This window comes from Gamsiella multidivaricata (genome assembly GCF_025024155.1).
Source record: "Gamsiella multidivaricata strain RSA 2152 chromosome Unknown BC939scaffold_22, whole genome shotgun sequence".
Lineage (NCBI taxonomy): Eukaryota > Fungi > Mortierellomycota > Mortierellomycetes > Mortierellales > Mortierellaceae > Gamsiella > Gamsiella multidivaricata.
In genome coordinates, this window is record NW_026251730.1 from 180,759 (window position 1) to 197,922 (window position 17,164).

Sequence of the window (17,164 nt, forward strand, 5' to 3'; positions counted from 1 at the left end):
TCGAACATGGGCTCACACGTAATTTCCAAGCAGCAATGGTGGCAATGGCGACGACAGCAGTGACGAAGAGGAAAGTATCCAGATGCCGGAACTCAGTCCAAAAGCACAAAAGCTGCTACAGGTACTAAGTCCATAATCACGATAAAGTCCTTTACACGAACGTGCCCTCCCTTTTGCGGCTGCTCTGACAAAAGAACCACTCCCTTTCGTTCCTTTCATTTTTCGTTAGGACATCCTATGGGCGACCATCGTATCTCCACCAGCACTAGAGCCAGCACCAGCACCGGCGCTATCAGGGACAACAGAGGCGCGACCTTTGACACCTACAACAAAAACAGAAACGACGAGGGTGGAATTGGATCATGAGGAATTCTGCCTGACGATCATCCAGAAGCCTTGGAAATTACCACTCAAATATGATATCCTGATTGACGGCAAAGTCATCGAGCCCACGCCTTACAAACTTTGGTTCGGACTGCAGCGTCCGCCTGCATAGCATCATCAGTCAAGCACTATTTGCTTCTCGTGAAAGAAACCATAAGAACAATAGGGGTAATGCAGTAGGAATCGCAATTTCATACATATTCTTCAAGAAATCGAAAGCATCGCGTTTTCCTTTGTATCACAAGTTTTTTTTTATTATCCTTTGCTCTATCCTCTTCTCTCCTTCTTGTGTAAATGCATCCTTCCTTTGTCTTTGGTCTTTTCTCGAGTTTTATTATCATTAAAAGCGTAAAATACTATCGTAATAAAAAAAAAAAAAAACGATTTTTGCTAGCAGACAAAAACAAACAAACAAACAAAAAGAAGTAAAACTGGCAAAAAAAAAAAATTGTCCATGCTGTGTCTTTTTTCTACATCACTTTGCAGTTTTCATCCTCGGGACCTTGCTGTCCGTTCTGACGACCACGCTCCGGACGCACTCGACGCATCGCTCCCAGTTTCTTCATGTCCGTCAATCGCTTCTTTGCACGTCCGTTGCCCTGTGCAGCCGACCGCAAGTACCACCGCCTCGCTTCCTCCAGATCCTGCTTCACACCAATTCCGACCTAATAATAATGATAAAAAAAAAGAAAAGCAACGTTCGTTGATCAGTTCTTTCCATGAATGTACAACAACTTGCAAAAAATAAAAGTAAATAAAGAGAATACGCATCAGGCAAGTAAAAAGACGCTTTGCTTACCTCAGAGTAGTATCCGACGGCATATTCCGCGCGTGCAAGTCCCTTATCTGCAGCCTTGCGCGCCCACAGGTACGCTTCCGTATCGCTCTGCTTCAACACCCCCTCAGATCCCGTCAGGTACCAACCCGATAGCCCGAGCTCACTTTCCGCATCGCCCTGTTCTGCCGCCCGCGTGTACCAGGCAATACTCCTCCTCGGGTCCACTGGACACGTCAACAGTCCATATTCATAGCAATGTCCCAGCTTGAACTGACTTGGCGCATACCCATACCCGGCCGCCTGTGTGAACAGCTCCCTCGAGTAGGCCTCATCCGGGATCACCGACGGAATACCAGCCTTTTCGAAGCACAGACCGAGCTCATGCAACGCATGTGGGTTGTCCTCATCTGCATTCGCCGCCGCTCGCTTGAGCCACGTAATCGCCTCGCGTGGGTTACTCTGTTGACCCAACAATCCCTTCAGTATCACCATTCCCAGTTTGTACATCGCGGCCGTATCACCCAACGAGGCCGCCTTGCGGTAGAACTGCACCGCTCGACTATGATCACGCTTCGTGCCCGCTCCGAGCTCATGGCACACCGCGGTCCTGTACGTCGCAGCCGGATGGTTTTGTTTCGAGGCCTGGATATACAAATTGAAGGCCTTGTCATGATCGATCTGCAGACCCAATGATCCGTTGCCGTAACAGTTCGCCAAAAAGAACTGTGCGTCCGGGTACGCAGGTTTGCCGACGCCCATGCCCGTCGTCGCCAGACGCTTGATGATCTTCAGTCCCTCCATAAAGAGCGCCTCCTTGTTCTTCTTTTGCCGCTTCGGATCCGGATCATCGTTACCGAACGTCACCGCTGCCTCGATCAATGCCTTCGCATACTCCAGCTGTGCTGCCGGATCATTGCTGTTCTTCGCACGCTGGCGCATCTCGTCTAATAGCTCGATCGTCAATGGCCGCTTCTTGGGCGCGGGCGCGGGCGCACGTCCAGAGGCCACGCTGCTGCCAGACTCACCGCGATGAGGCGGACGTGCACCGTATCCGCCGGGTCCCATGGGTCTTGGTCCACTGCCGCCACGACTAGGTGGTGGGCCACGCATCGAGGGTGATGAGTGCAGATTGGCGCCACCAGGACCTCCAGGCCCACCAGGACCTCCAGGGCCACCCGGACCACCAGGTCCACCAGGTCCTCCATAGTACTGCTGAGGAGGGCCACCATAGCCCGGGCCCTGAGGACGGTATCCACCGCCATAGTCGTATCCGCTACCAGGTCCACCAGGGTATCCACCACCATATCCTCCTTGCTGGTATTGTGGATCCTGATAATAATCTCCTCCATACTCTGATCCGGCATAGGGTTGTCCATACTGATCATACTGCACATCCTGGTATCCCTGTTGGTATCCGTTGCCATATCCAGGTCCCCCCGGGTAGCCTTGCTGATGTGGTGGGTATTGACCATAGGGCTGAGGAGGGCCCCTGAATGGCGGTCGCTGGTGGGGGTGCTGGTATTCTCCACCGTATCCATAATCCTGACCGCCTCCATAACCGGGCTGAGGGGCACCATAGGCTCCGGCACCATGGCTTGATGACTCCGAGTAGGTTGGGGCGTTCGGGTTTGCAGCCGCATAGGCGCGAACGGCCGAGTGGCCCGAGTCAACGCTGGCGGTCCTTGAAGGAGAAGCTTGGTCGTCGCCTTGCTGGTTCAGTTCGATTCCGGCGTCGAAGGACTCTGTAGGTGGATGACCTTGATCCGAGCCAGAGTAACGCGTATCGTCTGCATATCCAGATCTCTCTAAGGGTTGCTTGGACTCTTGCTCCGGAAGCCGGATGGGTAGTGAGTTCAGATCGGCGGCCGAGGAAGAATCGTCCTGTTGAGTGTTATTGGGGTTATCGTCCAGCGAGAGCGCTCCCAGATCCAGATCGAGCTGTGGTGCGGACGGGGTGGCATAAGCCGAGTCGCTCCTGATATCGTCTCCAGAAGCAGTGGTGGGCGAGAGGGTGTTACTCCTGTTGAGATGAGGAGATTGGTGGTCCCAGCCCTGGGGAGGAACACCGCCAGCGTGCGGGTTGAGCGGATGAGGGCTTTCTGAATAATCGGTCTCGTAGGGGTCGTATGAGACGACATTTGGCTGGTAGTTTTCCCGAGGCGGCAGGGGTGTGAGCACGAGCTGGGGGTGAGGAGCATTGCTCTCGTTCGTACGTGAACTTCCTCGGACGGGATGCGCCATTGAAGAGAAGAGCTAGATGATTTGGGCGTTGTTCAAAATATAATAAAGTCTATCGCCGCTGCCTAAGAAAGATGATCCGCGATGGTTCGTTAGCAAAATGGGAAACGCGAAGCGAGCACACACACACACACACATATACATATATATACACACATATTCATGGAGATAGACACACACAGACACATAGACAAGACAGATAGGCGTGAATTCGAAGATAGGACGGATGTTTGGATTGTTGTTATTGTCGATGTGGGACAGAAAGAGCTGCAAAGAGAGACGGAGCGGGGGAGGGGCAAGCGAACGCGTTCATTCCGTGGGACAATTAGGATCTGACACATGGCCAATTGTGTACGATGGATATAATGCGGCTGCAGTGTCGATTCTTCTTTTCTTTGTGTGTGTGTAAGGAACGCTGGGTTCCTGGCACACATCACCCTTCTCTGACTCACTAGACAACGGAAGAGGGCGATATAGTGTAAAAGGATGCAGGCTGCCAAGCAAGATGATGAGACTGCGCTGTTTGGCTGATCAGGCTCGAATCACGAGGACAGCGGCTCCAGTGGGAGTAGGACAAGGGAGATGAGGAATAGATGGAGGAGATGGGGAGATGATGGTAAATGGGACATGAGAGGCATGGACGGTACCTACCTCGCTCTTCTTTCTCTTGCACGGTGTGTGAATAAATCGATCGATAGCGGGGCGGAGTCGAGACGGCGGAGAGTGATGAGGATGGAGAAGAATATGGAGATGAGGGAGATGAGGATGAGGATGAAGAGGATGTGGCGGACAGAGAGGGTGATGATAGGGTGAGAGGAAAGATGGAGTGTGTGCACCGGGGAGTGATGATGAAAGAAAGAGAAACCAATAGGGGGAGGCGCCTTTTTGGAGTTGCGGAGAGGACGACTGAGGACTGAGGATATTAATTGCGGGCAAAACTAAATGCGCTCAGCTCAGGCTGCTTAAACTCAAACGACGAGCCAGGAAGTGAATGCGAGGGATGAAAGCCCATGCTGCCAGCATGTCCATCCCTATGCTGACTGCACACCTCCTCCCCACTCTCTCTTGGGAAACAGTGGTTACTCTCGATTTCTTCCCCCCAGCTCCCTAGAGGAGCCCTGAGGGAGATCACACTCCTCTGCGGACGGACTTGATCCCAATATGGCCCAATGGAGTGTAGACGTTCGATTCAAAAGACAACCTTGAGCGTATTGTCGCCAGCTACGCTAGCAATGTCGATCTTCCGGAGGGGTATTTGAATACTATGGACATATGCGTGTGTTTGTGTGGATCTACTGCTGTGCTCTATGCCCATGGATACTCTAAACACAATTACACAGACACAGCGCCGCGCCTGGGGTAGTGATACTGATAGTGACACTAGTGATGATGCTGATGGTGGTGCTGGTACCCAGACAGACCAGGGCTGAGCAAAAGAGGAAATTATTGTTTTTCGCCGAGAGATTAAGAAAGAGACATGTCATCATCGTCGTGCATCCCTGTCTTTCTCTCTCCCTCTTTCCTTTCTCACACACACACACGCACACAAACATATATCTCCTCTCCCCTACTTCCCTCTTCTCACCCTAGGCATAGGAGACTCACCAGATACACCGACATGGTGCTGGAAAAGATCCGTCAACGGTTCGACCTGAGTGTGGTCAAGCACATCGACCTCGAGGACATGGCCATTGACTTCACTGGCCCCGACCACTGGACCTCGACCCTCTCCTCCGACCGCCTCGTCGCCCGTCTCACCCACATCCCCGGGTTCACCTGGCCCATCCAGCAGGTCCAACTCACGGTAAGAACCAACACTTTTTACAATTCACATGTCATTCACCGCGGAAAATGAATACTACCATGTAGTACGATGCGGTGTAGAGTGTACAAAGAAAAAAAAAATTAACGCTAATCGATCTTTCCTCTAGGTCCTTGTTCAGGTACCATGGAAATCGCATGCCATACTTTCATGAGACTCTTCTTTCCTACAAAGATCGATTTTGCTCACTACTCACCTTCTCTCACCGCCCATTCCTCTCGCGCCTCTTTTTATTTTTTTTTCCTTCTTCAGGACAAGGGCGAGCACCTCGGCTCTTTATACTCACCCTTCACGCCTGCATCCGTCTCTCGCGGCCAAATCACTTCCTCCATCTCCTTCTCCCCCCTCCACATCCCCCCCGAGTCCCACACCGCCTTCAGTACCTTCATCGCCGCCCTCACTACCCAGTCTTACCACACCTTCACCATCAGGGGTTCCGCCGATATCCAGTTCAAGCTCGGACGACTCCTTGGTGTCCATGCGCTTAATGGTGTCGATTTCTTGTCAGATTTGACCTTGAGGGGGCTGAATAACTTGCCGGGAATTAAGTGTACGGATGTGAAGGATGTAAAGTCAGAAATCCATGAGGGACAGGAACGAGAACAGGATATGTTGCAGATGACGGTGCTGTTGGATATCCCTAATCCGAGCCAGTTGTCCCTCACACTGGGTGATATCACACTTGAAGTACTCTACAGTGACCAGACCTCTGCATCAACAGAGGCAGCAGAAGCAGCAACAGAAACAGCAACAGAAACAGCAACAGCAACAGCAACAGCAACAGCAACAGCAACAGCAACAGCAACAGCAACAGCAACAGCAACAGCAACAGCAGCATCGACTATATCTTCTACGGACTCGTGGGTCGAAGCTGAAGAACAAGATGTCAACAGAGGACAGCAGCAACAACAACAACAAGAACAACAACTCTTTGAAGAAAACTCTGACCATGTCATAGGTACCATCCATCTTCCGGGTCTGATCCTGCTACAAGGTGCGAACGACGGTCGGGTCGCAACACTCAGACTTGACACGCGCCTGCAGCGGACAAAACTTTTCCTGGACGATATCGCAAAAGAATCACGGACAGTGCATCTGAAAGGGTTTCAGGGTACTTCCGAGAACGAAGCCCTGGCCGCTGGCTTGGTCACCTTGGCGACTTCCTTTATTATGCCCAGCTTTATGCTCCCAACCGATCCGAAGCATTCATTCAAATAGCTGCATGGACATAAAAAGAAAACGCGCTCGTCTTTTGCAATAAAACAGAGAGAGAGAGAGTTATTGACATTATTTTTATTCGCACTATTATCCACTTCACTCAAGTACGAACTTTCTTGGGCACGGCATGCGAATGATTGGCTCCCGCACTTCCACACAGCAACGCCTGCTCCTCCTGCTTCATTGGGCTATCCGTGCAATACCTAATTCTCCTCACCCATTCATCCCTCACCACCTGCTCGATCGTCAACCTCTTCCTCGCATCAGGCTCCAAAATCGCATAAAGCACCCTCCTGCACCCAGGCGTCTCGATCCGGTCAATGAACTCGTGCCCGCCAATATGCCCATTATATGCGAATGTGTTGTACGCCGTCAGGGGTACTGCTACCGCAGACATCACTGTGTCCTCGTTGGGTTTCGGAGTAAACTTCCCTGCTGAAGATGACGACGATGATGACGACGAAGGGTAAGAACCTGGCGATCCTACGGCCGAAGAACTCGGACTCTCTACCTTATCAGCCCCTTGGTGTTTCTGCTGACCCACTTCATACGCTCTCCCGGGCACTGCCTCCCCATTCACGCCTGCACTCGCAGCCACAGCCGCAGCTGATGATCTCCAGGTCGAGAAATGCGACGACCTCACGCTCTGCGAACTCTGCGAGCTCGCCGTGCTCAGTAAGCTCGATGACGAACAAGCGGATGCTACTTTTCGGTTCAGAGCCTGTCGCCTCTCGAACTGCAGTCTTCGTTGGGTTTCCCCATATCGGTGTGTGACAATGTTACCGACGAATTTCGCAAACCGGGCATCACTCTTGCGATCCGCGCGTGCCCAGGGCATGGCTGAGTAATACATCACGTAAAAGATGATCCCGCAGGCCCATACGTCCACAGCCCGGGGGTCGTATTCGTCCTGGTAGAACTCTTCCGGGGCAATATACGGTTCTATTGGAAGAGCGAAAAAAAAAAAAAAAAAAAAAAAAAAAAAAGACACTGTTGGAAGCTGTTGTAGGAATAAAACACGAGGAAAAAAATAATAAAGAGAGGGAGGGAAGGAGAAAAGTGGATAGAGAAAAACTTACCGCTGCCGATGATGCCCCTGCAGGGCAACGGACTGGGGTCGCCCACGGACTTGAACACATTCGCGATCCCAAAGTCCGTTATCTTCAGAATCCTGCCCGTCGCATCGATCAAAAGGTTCTCGGGCTTCAGATCGCGGTGCTAACAAACAGAGAAAGGACCCATGTTAAACACACAAAAATAAAATTAAAATTAAAACAACGATAACAACACAGACTTACAGCAACGCCCATGCTGTGCATGTGCTGCACACCATTCACAAGTTGCCTCCACAGGCAATACTTCTCCAGTAGACCGATCGGCGGAGAGGACCTTGTCAACAGCTGGAACAAATCTCCTCCCGCTGCAAATTCCATCACCATACAGTATTCCGGGAACTGTTCCAGACGCAATTGCTTCGCATGCTGCTTCTTCCCCAGCTGCCTCTGCTTCTTCAACCGCTGGACTTCCCTCCGTCGCATCTCCTGCTCCAACCGTTGCTGCTGCTGCCTCTTTTTCATTTTCTTGGTCGCCGCCGTCACGGCCACCTCGGCCTGCTGCTTGTTCTGGAAGTGATGGTGAGCTTGCTGGCGACGGCAGTCGCGATGATGGTGAGCGTGATGGCAAAGATGCTGTGTGTGTCTATACCCGTATTGTCCTTCATAGTCATCCTGGGCTCCGATAACGCTACTTCGATTCGATGACGAATCCACAGATCGTCGTCGCTGGGCCCTGACGGACACAGGTCTTCGAGGTACAGATCGATGAGGGTGCCTCAAAGCCGTCGGATACGACGGTGCCTCCGTATGCTGTCGATCATCCCCTCCAGATCTCATCCCCGATCCGCTCACACTCTCGACCGCCCGAACTCGTCGCCGGTGCTCCCTCGGACAACTGCAATCCTTATCATCATCCCTTCGCTGTTCGTCCGCCTTCCTACCCATGCCTTCATAATGCCCCCTCCGCCCCTGCTGCTCCTCCACTTTATCTCTGTTGTTATCGCCACCATCATCATCGTCGTCGTCGTCGAGATCCTGCCCAGGCTGGTCGCGTACTAAATCAATCGTCCGGATGATGTTCTCATGGTCCATCGATGTCGAGATGCAGAACTCCGCACAGACCTTCTTCAAATACTGTCGATGTGTCTCTGTAGCCTTGGGCGGTCTGAACTTCTTGATCGCATAGATCAATCCCCCCTGAGCATTCACCGGCAACTGGTCCGTGTTCGTCCTCTGGAGGAGTCTCCTCCTGTAGGCCTCCCTCTGCTCCGGCGTGACCTCATCTTCTGTCGTCATCGTCATCATCCCTGAAGACAGCCGCGGACTCAAGAACGCGTCTTCCGGTCGGAGGTCAGCAGACGTGGGTCTCTCAATTGATGCAGTCGTTATGACAGCGCCCTTGAGCTTCTTGGGCGACTTTGCTCGCAATAGCATCACCTGCGCCTGCGTACCCGCGCCCAGCTCACGACCCGGAACACCGTACTTTGATTGCAACGTCGGCGTACGCGCCGGCTCCCTAGGTAACCTCACCGCACTCGGCCGTCCTCCATTGCATCGTTCCTGAATCCGCTGGCTCACGGGGCAAGAGTGTTCGTGCTCAAAGTCCGATGTCAATGTCGGATAGGCCGAGTACGGCAGGGGCGGGACCTGTGCTGGCACAAACTCAACGCATGGACCTGGGGCTGCGACGTCAGGGGCGACAGCCATTGGATGGACAACTGTGTTCAAGTTGGGCGATGACATTAACTTTTTAAGGAACCGTACCCGGAACCCGGTCGATTCGGGTGGTCTGTGAATAGGCGATGTGACCTTTGTGTTGGGCGCAGCAGCAGCAGCAGATGAAGAAATCCGAGCTCGATCGATGGAGGGCTTTTGGTTAGGAGGCAGGGTCCTAAGGCTACCACAGTTATTACTGCTGTCATTGTTGTTGTTGTTATTCTGAGATCTCGATGGAAGACCTAAAGGACCATGTGTTTGGGACCTGTTCACGACAGAAGCAATGGGATCTGCAGAAGGGACACCGGAATCAAAATCTAAAGACTCTAAAGGAGGTCTAAACACTTGAAGCAAGCGCCTATACAACTTGGGGATTGGCACTGGACCTGTGGCATTCATGTCCTGGAACAGCCTCGACTTTGGACCGCCAGAGCGGTGTGCAGGAGAAACAGCAGACTGCGGAGACTGTCGCTGAGGGTGATTCTTCGTGGACAAGAAGTATTCCTTACCACCAGGGGAATTTCCCTTGGCTTCAGGGAGATTGTTTAGAACTTGGTCAGGACCCTCTACTACGATGTTCTGCTCCGCCCCGTCCTCTAGGTCCCCCGCATGTGCCAAATACGACAGTCGGCGCGTCAGCTTCGTTCTCCCATTGTGACTCGTGGCGCTAATGACGGTGGTCGACCGAGTGATGGTAACGGCTGGGTATAATTTCACATCAGTTCTACTCGCACTAGTCGAGGGCACTGCATTCACAGTCAAGCTGTCCACACTATCCTCCAACTGCGTACTAGCTTGATGATCATTATATAGGTTATTACGCTGCTTGACTGCAGTAGAGTTGTTCATATTATGGTGGTGATGGTAACGGTCATGCTCATGGTCAGTTATTGCTGTTGCCTCAAACTGAACTGTCGATCGACGACGATGTCCTGTCCCCTGCTGGAAGCGACCATCCTGCTGTTGTCGTTGTGCTCGCTGCCGATGCGATGGCTCGTAAAGGTGTACTTGTGGACACGGTCCCAATCCAGAGCTCTCACTGATCGTCGGAGAGCTCATCTCAATTCCTATGAACGGGGATCCCTCTCGAGTCAGATCTAGCTGCTTCTTTGCCCGTAAAGATATGGATTGGCTTGACTGGGCGGCTGGGGAAAGCGGGGTACGCTGAACTTGTGAATGAAAAAAAGGTTTCTGGCCTGCAAAGACCACTGAAGAGGACCTGGTCCTCTCTGCAGTGAAATCGGAGAACTGTTCCTCATCTTGATCTGTAGTGTGAGAATGGCAGTATCGAGCAGGAGATGTTATAAAAAGTAGGGGATGGTAGGATCAAATTCAAATACGTTGATGATACAAAACTTAATTCTTTACCTTGTGTGTGCCGTAGGTGTCTGAGAAGCTGGGCGGGTGATGTTTGTAGCTGATAGTTCATGTTGAGGAAGGTCGTTGATAGTCAATATGGTCCTATGGCTTTTTTTTTATGTCTTTGGTAAATGCGAATGAAGGTTGGATCGAGGGAATGAGTTGCGTATTGTAAAGTTGGGGGTATATCTGTGGATATGTGAACAAAGGCGTTGTCTGCTAATATGAAATCGACGATGTGGTAGGGCTGACAGGAAATAAAGAGATGAATTAAATAAAGACAGACAGACAAAGCGTGTGTAGGAATGGGAGGCAGTTGAAAGGGGAAAAAAAGTGTATTAGGCGGTAGTCCAAAGGAAGCAGAGAAAAAGCGCAAAATGAAAGTGCTCCTAGTCGCTTAGTCGGGATGGTTTTATACTCAAGCAACCTGTCCCACTCAACTTTACCCCGACACACTCCGCCTTCCTCGCGCGACAGATAAAAAGGAAGAAAAAAAAAGAGCGGAAGCAGTGAAAAGGGACAGCTCCCACTTCACCATGCAAAAGAGGATGCATGTTGTGTGCTGATCGATCGCATAAAAAGGGCATGTGTGGTTGTCGCATCTTTCCTACATGAGAGAACTGGAACTGGGGAAGTGTGGATACATAAGATCGGTAGTAAAGGCCTCCACATCCCCGTCCGATCCACTTGGCCTCCTCTGCTTGTATGTTACACTGAGAGGTTGCAGAAGCTCTTGTCCATACTGCTTTTTTTTTTTTTTTTTTTTTTTTTTGTCGGCATGCTTAATTCTTCCTCCCTAGAGCCTCATACTGCTTCCATTTCTTGCCGATTTGTATTTGTATTATTTGAAAGAAGGAAAACCAGGAATTGGACACTAACGCTAACACAGACACAGAGGCGACAAAGTACCAGTGAATCAGTAACGAACGTTTGTACCGCGCCAGAATGCTTGCAAACATTATCATTGCTCTGCAAGTACTCTGCAAGTGCTCTGCACGATCGGGGTTTCAGCACAGTGCACCGACCAACTGGGAGAGGGGGAAAGGGAGGTACGCGTTCTATGCCAACTTCTTTAATCTGTTTGGCTAATCATATCGCGTTAGCAAGCGGTTACATCCAGATCCCATCCCATCCCATCCCTGTCTGTTTGTTAGTTTGGGAGCAGTAAAAGACTCGAGCCCACCATTCCTCTCAAGCTCCCTCCTCCTTCATTGGTCCTTTTCTGGCTCCCGTTGTCGCGAGTCTCACGGAAACGCGACTCTGTCCTCGTCTCGTCTCATCTGCATAGCAGCTCAAAAGGGCCAACCAGACAAACGGCCTGCTTTCTGGACCTGTTCCTTTGCACTCATAACTGCTACAGTTGTACAAAGCTGTATCTCACTTTTTTATTACCTTCTATGCTTCACACTCACACCGCAATAAACACCTCCTTCTCATCGACTCCTACTGGGAACCCAAAGTCATCAAAAGCACCCTCAAGTCCTTCCTCGGACTCATCTACCACTATCCCCCCAATCTCGCCCTCTATCCCTTCCATTACCCTCCTCCTTATTTCTTCCTCCTCATTCCTCGCAGCTTGCTCCTCCTCTTCCTCAGTGTCTTCCTCATATTCAAGCGTGATTCGCTCTCCAAAGAACGGCCCACTCTCCAAAATCCGTCCCATCACCACCTCAATTCCCTTCTTCGCTCCCAGGATCTTCAGCTCTGGGGCCGCTCTCTTCCTTTTAATGTCCCCTTCCTCCTCCTCCTCCTCCTCATCATTATCGTCCGACTCCATATCCTCATGGCGAAAGTCGTCCTCCTGACTACTATTACTACCCGAGATTGCTCCATCTTCCCACCCATCCTCCCTCGCGGGCTTAACCGCAACCCTTCGTCTTGCCCACTTACGCCAACTTCGGAATGCTCTCTGCATCAGCTTGCGTCGTTTCGCCCGTAGATGCTGCGCCAGCATATAGTACATGTGCATTTCCTGGCCCTTCAACGACGCTAGCGCTGGTGGTATCGTCGTCACCGTGCCAATGTTTTGCCCAGGACCGTGTCCACCCTGCGGACAATAACCATGTTGCTGCATCGACGCAGCACCCGGGAATGCAATATGCTGCAATTGCGTCTCATCAAACTGGCTCCCATACCACGGATCCGCCAGCACCCGTACATGATGCCTTAAACACCGCAGCCCCACCGGCTTCTCCAGTTGACCTCCTGACCCTGATCTGTCATAGAACGAAGTCGCATTCGAGAGCACCATCCTCGGATCTGGGAACCAATTCGGCGTCGAATTAAAGTAATACTCTGTCCACAGTGACGTGAACCGACCCCCTGTCTGCACATGCAATACATGCTCGCGCCATCCACCCTCGCCCAAGTTCCTTGATGTACGTTCTCCCAGTTCCGGAGGGATGTAATCATGACTCGTGAACCAGCCTTGGTTCTCGTGAACCCATTTCCAGATCGACAATGTCCGCTCCCTCAGCCGGTCCTGTGCACGCTCATGTTCATTGTTGTACAGGAAATCGCCAAACGGAGAAAACCCGGCCGCGGCGCGTGCGAGCACCACGAGCAGATAGTCATTATACTCGAATCGAGTCGGATGTTGCTGAACAATGTGATGCAGACACGTCAGGAAGAGCAAAAATACGGGCGAAGGTGCGAGTGGGACTGTCTGCACCGGCATGGGAGTGTACTTTGGCGAAGATGGCGTTCCCGTGAACGACGAGGGCAGAACAGGAGGCCGCATTGAGGGACTTCCATTCTCTACAGAGGGTGTCGGCCGAGTCTCTGGAAGACACGTAGACGGTAAGGTCGTTTTCGACTCCACCTTGGACTCGGAGTCTGAAAGCAACGGTCGTTTCCATTTTTTTCGCGAGAAGGATATCGACTCCTTAGCGCCGTTGGGACTAGAGTGAAGCATCGTCGCAGATGCCCGCCACGAGTCCTGAGGTTCATCCTCCAAGGGTGACACCGACATTGCTTTCTTTTGGCTGGACAGTGCGTCTGTGCGTGACTGGAATGGGTGACCGGCAGATAGCCATTCCTTCTCGATCAATACGCGAAGACCCTGTATGGTCCTGTAGTACGGATCCAAGAGGATCTGAGCCAATGAGACGAGTTGTGTAGTTCTATCCCATCCATCTGTGCAATGCTGTGAACAATTTTCAAGTATAAAAAAAAAAAAAAAAAAATGGTTAACGAAACTATCCTCAATGTCCGAGTCTGATACATGTGGTCCAGAATCCATGAGGTAATTACCACCAGAAGCGAGCAGTTTTGGTCAAGCATCTTTCCGACGATGCCTTCACGCCCGGATGCAGCTTTCAGTAGATCGGCGACGTGTGTTAACCATCCCGTCGATTCGATCAGCGTGAACCAGTTTGTCGAGTCCGACTGAGTTGATACCGCCTTGAGAAGGGTTTGATGAGAATTGGCAATGACATGAATATTGGCAAGAGACATGTACGATATCGTGGCGTTCGGATAGTGGTCTACATACACAAAGTATGAGCGTCGATGGTGAGCTAAATCTTCACCGCTAAAGACGCCAGCGAAAACATCATTCTTCAGCTATACCATCCTCGTACCTGGATTCTCGCGACCACCCCCAACATATCCATTAGCGACAGCGGATGTATACGCACGAGCGTCCATGATACACAGTTTTGGCGTACATTTCCGACCCGAATGAGAGCGACGATGTTCTCTGGCCGCGGTTGTCAAAACCGTCCTGATATAAGTCTCATCCTCAGGCCCTCTAAAAAGCCGTACGTTTGATGTATGAATCATAGCGAGCATTAATGCATGCAGGAGCAAATTCCGTTCCTGCAATAAAAAAGGTATCTTGCTCCCCTCCGCGGCCTTACCTAGCGCCGAGAAACCCAACCATTGGCTGCGAGCTCCTCATAAGAACAAGACCCGTATCGGGCGACCTCCAGCAAATCATCGGAAATCGCTTATTCGATCGGAAGGCAGCCAGTTGCTTCATGCATGCATTGGCGCTGTAGGAGTGCCGAGGCTCCGGAAACCCGGACGCGGCATGGGTATGCAATGAGGATGGTGGATCAGATCCTGGAGAAGTTGAGAACCGTGCTGCCTGATCTACCGAGGAGCTCGCACCACCATGGTCGAGGAAGCTGATCGGCATAATATATTGCTCTGGGTATGTTGGCGACAACTCGAAGTCTCTATTCAGATGCGCTACCGTCCTGTTCAATGATAAAAAAAAAAAAAAAAATAGGCAAGCAAGGTCAATGTATAATCCATGCTGATATCCTTTAGAGCGAGATAACACCTAATGCGACTGACCATACCATAAAGAATCGTCAAAATTCAACCGCTTGAATTCTCTGTGGATATCGTATCCCCCAGTCCATCCCAACATCCGCTTTTCCGAAGGTTCTCCACAGGACGCGTTTCGTTTGCTCCTTGACGATGGCACAATGACATCCTCGGCAGTCCACAGATTCGCCCTGGTCTGTCCAACATCTTTCCCTTCCACAGCCGCCCTCCGATCCTGCTCTAGAAGGAACTGTCCTATCGAATACGGAAACCGGGTTCTGACCTCTTCATTAAACACCAGTCTTCGCAAACAGGACATCACATCGCTAATGGTGGGCGGGCCATGTGATTGCTGCGAAATTATGTATTGCGGAGAATCGAACTTGAGCGTGAGACTGATTCGGTGTTCCTGAAGCGTGATTGTGGCAATCGAGCTGTGTGCGACCTGCGCCAGGATCGTATCGTGTCCCAATGGGGACTGTTGCGTCGAGCAGATCCGGAAATTGGTAATGACCAGACATGTCCTCAAAGCAGGCTTGCCCGGGTCTTGTGACATCGAACCAGACCCCAATGAATGCTGCTTATTCAGGTCGTGTCCAGGGTGTGTGCGGCTCCGGTTGTGGTGATGTGTGTATCCATGATGTCCATGATGTAGCGAGTGATGCTGACTAGATGAGTCCCGCTGTTGATGGTTTTGATAATGGTTATGGTAATGATGATGATGCTGAGATAGATCTGAGGAGTCCTGGGTGAGTCTGCTGTGAATGGTGTTTCCAGCTGCAGAAAGAAGCGTAGCCAATGGGTTCTGTACAGGGTGGGCTTTTGATTTCTTGGCACAGCTGCGCTCAGGACTTGGAGAGAGGAAGGTATCCGATGTGGATGCTGTGCCCTGGAGGGATGCAGGTGCTTCTGCGGATTGGTATATGATGCTCTTGAGTGGCTCAGCCCATGGGGAGGAAGAAGAGGAGGAGAAGGAAGAGTCACCAAGGGGGTTGACTGGAGAAAAGTCAAAGTCGTGGTCGAAGCGCACCTGGATGATTTCGCCCGGCAGACACCAAGCGAACTCTGACTGAGTAAGGGCGTCCATACTGCGGGCGGGTGGATAGGCGTGGGCGCTGTTCTTGGGAATAGGGCTGAAGGGAAAGTCGGTAGGGTTGAGGGGGATGGATGTCGATGAATGAAGTGAGAGAGTGGGATGAGGAAATGCAATGAGTCGAAATGAGACAAAAGGTGGTTGCTGCTGGTCGAAATCACTCGCTCCTTGCCTTCCACCACGGACAGCCTTTTTTGTCCGTGGTCAAAGCGTGGGGGACCAACACCCATTTTGAGACACGTTCACATGCGGCTGAGGCGATGTCTTCTTCATCGGGCAAATAGGCTTGTGGTGCGTACACACCTGGGCTTTGACTACACCAATGAATGGGATACACACCAAACTCAAAATAGCAAAGACTCCCCGCTGTGCAGGATGCAAAGAAGAGATCGGATGAAGGATGCTTGCGCCTGGTTTACACGAACCCGGCAGTGGCGTATTACTTCAAGACTGGAGGAAAATTGCTGTACGCTGAAATTTTCATTAAATCTGCGCCGCACCAGGCACGAATGAGACAGTTACAGGACAATTTCAGGAGTGACATTTTCGGTGGTTTGAACTTTTACCTGTTTGATCATTCCCATGCGCGCGCGTCTACAACCTCCCAGCTAAGCTTGCGCGCATAGCATACCGTTTAACAATAGCACTCAGTCTCAAATATGTCGATGTACCGCCCTGCCCCGTTCACGACTCCCTTCAGTGAAGCTGACAAACTGACACGATTAGAACGCGTCAAGTGCTCCAATTTGAGCTCTATGCATCATACGAACCTGCATCACATTGCGTCCCTTGGGCCACTTCGTCTCCAAGCGCTATCAATGACACTCATCTTTGGCACATTTCCATGCGCATTTGTACATGTTCATTGTTTTTATTATATAATATCATACTTAATGAGTGATGGTGACGCTGGTAGCAATCATGGTGGTTCCTCCAGGAGTGATGCTACAGTGAGCCTGGGGAAGCTTAATGAGAGCCATGTTTGTGTTAGGTGCCAGCAAACTTTCTAAAGCCAGTCACCTGCAACTCTTCATCGTCCACAGTCATTCGTATTTCTTCATCCGTGTTGTCTTTTGTTGTCTTTGTCTACCAAATACGGGATCAGGTCATCCTTCGCCATAGGTACATCAATCTAAGTCCTTGCCTATTGAGGTAATATGTAAATGATATTGATGGTGCGATATGCCTGGTTTCCTGTTATGACTATAGGATGGCGGCTTTTGAGT

General features: G+C 51.2%; 5 protein-coding genes across 5 annotated transcripts; 1 reads left to right on the plus strand and 4 right to left on the minus strand.

Annotated features, from left to right (window-relative positions):
- Nucleotides 1-854: 854 nt before the first annotated feature.
- On the minus strand, nt 855-2,227 carry BC939DRAFT_395545 (HCP-like protein; the record flags this gene model as incomplete). Its single annotated transcript, XM_051552235.1, has 2 exons — nt 855-1,049; nt 1,184-2,227. 2 exons carry the CDS (start codon nt 2,225-2,227, stop codon nt 855-857), a joined length of 1,239 nt encoding a protein of 412 aa, XP_051413671.1.
- A 323-nt stretch (nt 2,228-2,550) lies between these two features.
- On the minus strand, nt 2,551-3,672 carry BC939DRAFT_115871 (uncharacterized protein). The gene is made up of 3 exons (XM_051549959.1): nt 3,557-3,672; nt 3,009-3,465; nt 2,551-2,919 (listed from the first exon to the last, which is right to left on the minus strand). The coding sequence occupies exons 2-3, from the start codon at nt 3,401-3,403 to the stop codon at nt 2,829-2,831; spliced, it is 486 nt and encodes a 161-aa protein (XP_051413672.1). The 5' UTR covers nt 3,404-3,465; nt 3,557-3,672; the 3' UTR covers nt 2,551-2,828.
- A 973-nt stretch (nt 3,673-4,645) lies between these two features.
- BC939DRAFT_115906 (uncharacterized protein) lies at nt 4,646-6,506 on the plus strand. The gene is made up of 3 exons (XM_051549960.1): nt 4,646-5,204; nt 5,332-5,343; nt 5,475-6,506. The coding sequence occupies exons 1-3, from the start codon at nt 4,878-4,880 to the stop codon at nt 6,438-6,440; spliced, it is 1,305 nt and encodes a 434-aa protein (XP_051413673.1). The 5' UTR covers nt 4,646-4,877; the 3' UTR covers nt 6,441-6,506.
- A 34-nt stretch (nt 6,507-6,540) lies between these two features.
- BC939DRAFT_395574 (kinase-like domain-containing protein) lies at nt 6,541-8,791 on the minus strand (the record flags this gene model as incomplete). The annotated part of the gene is made up of 6 exons (XM_051552237.1): nt 6,541-6,765; nt 6,902-6,937; nt 7,228-7,382; nt 7,520-7,658; nt 7,739-7,912; nt 8,552-8,791. 6 exons carry the CDS (start codon nt 8,789-8,791, stop codon nt 6,541-6,543), a joined length of 969 nt encoding a protein of 322 aa, XP_051413674.1.
- Nucleotides 8,792-11,978: 3,187 nt separating this feature from the next.
- BC939DRAFT_501852 (protein-tyrosine phosphatase-like protein) lies at nt 11,979-15,932 on the minus strand (the record flags this gene model as incomplete). The annotated part of the gene is made up of 5 exons (XM_051560220.1): nt 11,979-13,715; nt 13,823-14,055; nt 14,152-14,321; nt 14,431-14,772; nt 14,878-15,932. 5 exons carry the CDS (start codon nt 15,930-15,932, stop codon nt 11,979-11,981), a joined length of 3,537 nt encoding a protein of 1,178 aa, XP_051413675.1.
- Nucleotides 15,933-17,164: the final 1,232 nt, after the last annotated feature.

What these genes read in the sequence shown, in the direction of transcription:
- BC939DRAFT_115871 (XM_051549959.1), bottom strand. Translation starts at nt 3,403, where the DNA reads ATGGCGCATCCCGTCCGAGGAAGTTCACGTACGAACGAGAGCAATGCT. An exon ending in GCCGCCGATCTGAACTCACT is followed by an intron (nt 2,920 to 3,008) that starts ACCCATCCGGCT and finishes GCTCGGATCAAG; the next exon opens with GTCATCCACCTACAGAGTCC.
- BC939DRAFT_115906 (XM_051549960.1), top strand. Translation starts at nt 4,878, where the DNA reads ATGTCATCATCGTCGTGCATCCCTGTCTTTCTCTCTCCCTCTTTCCTT.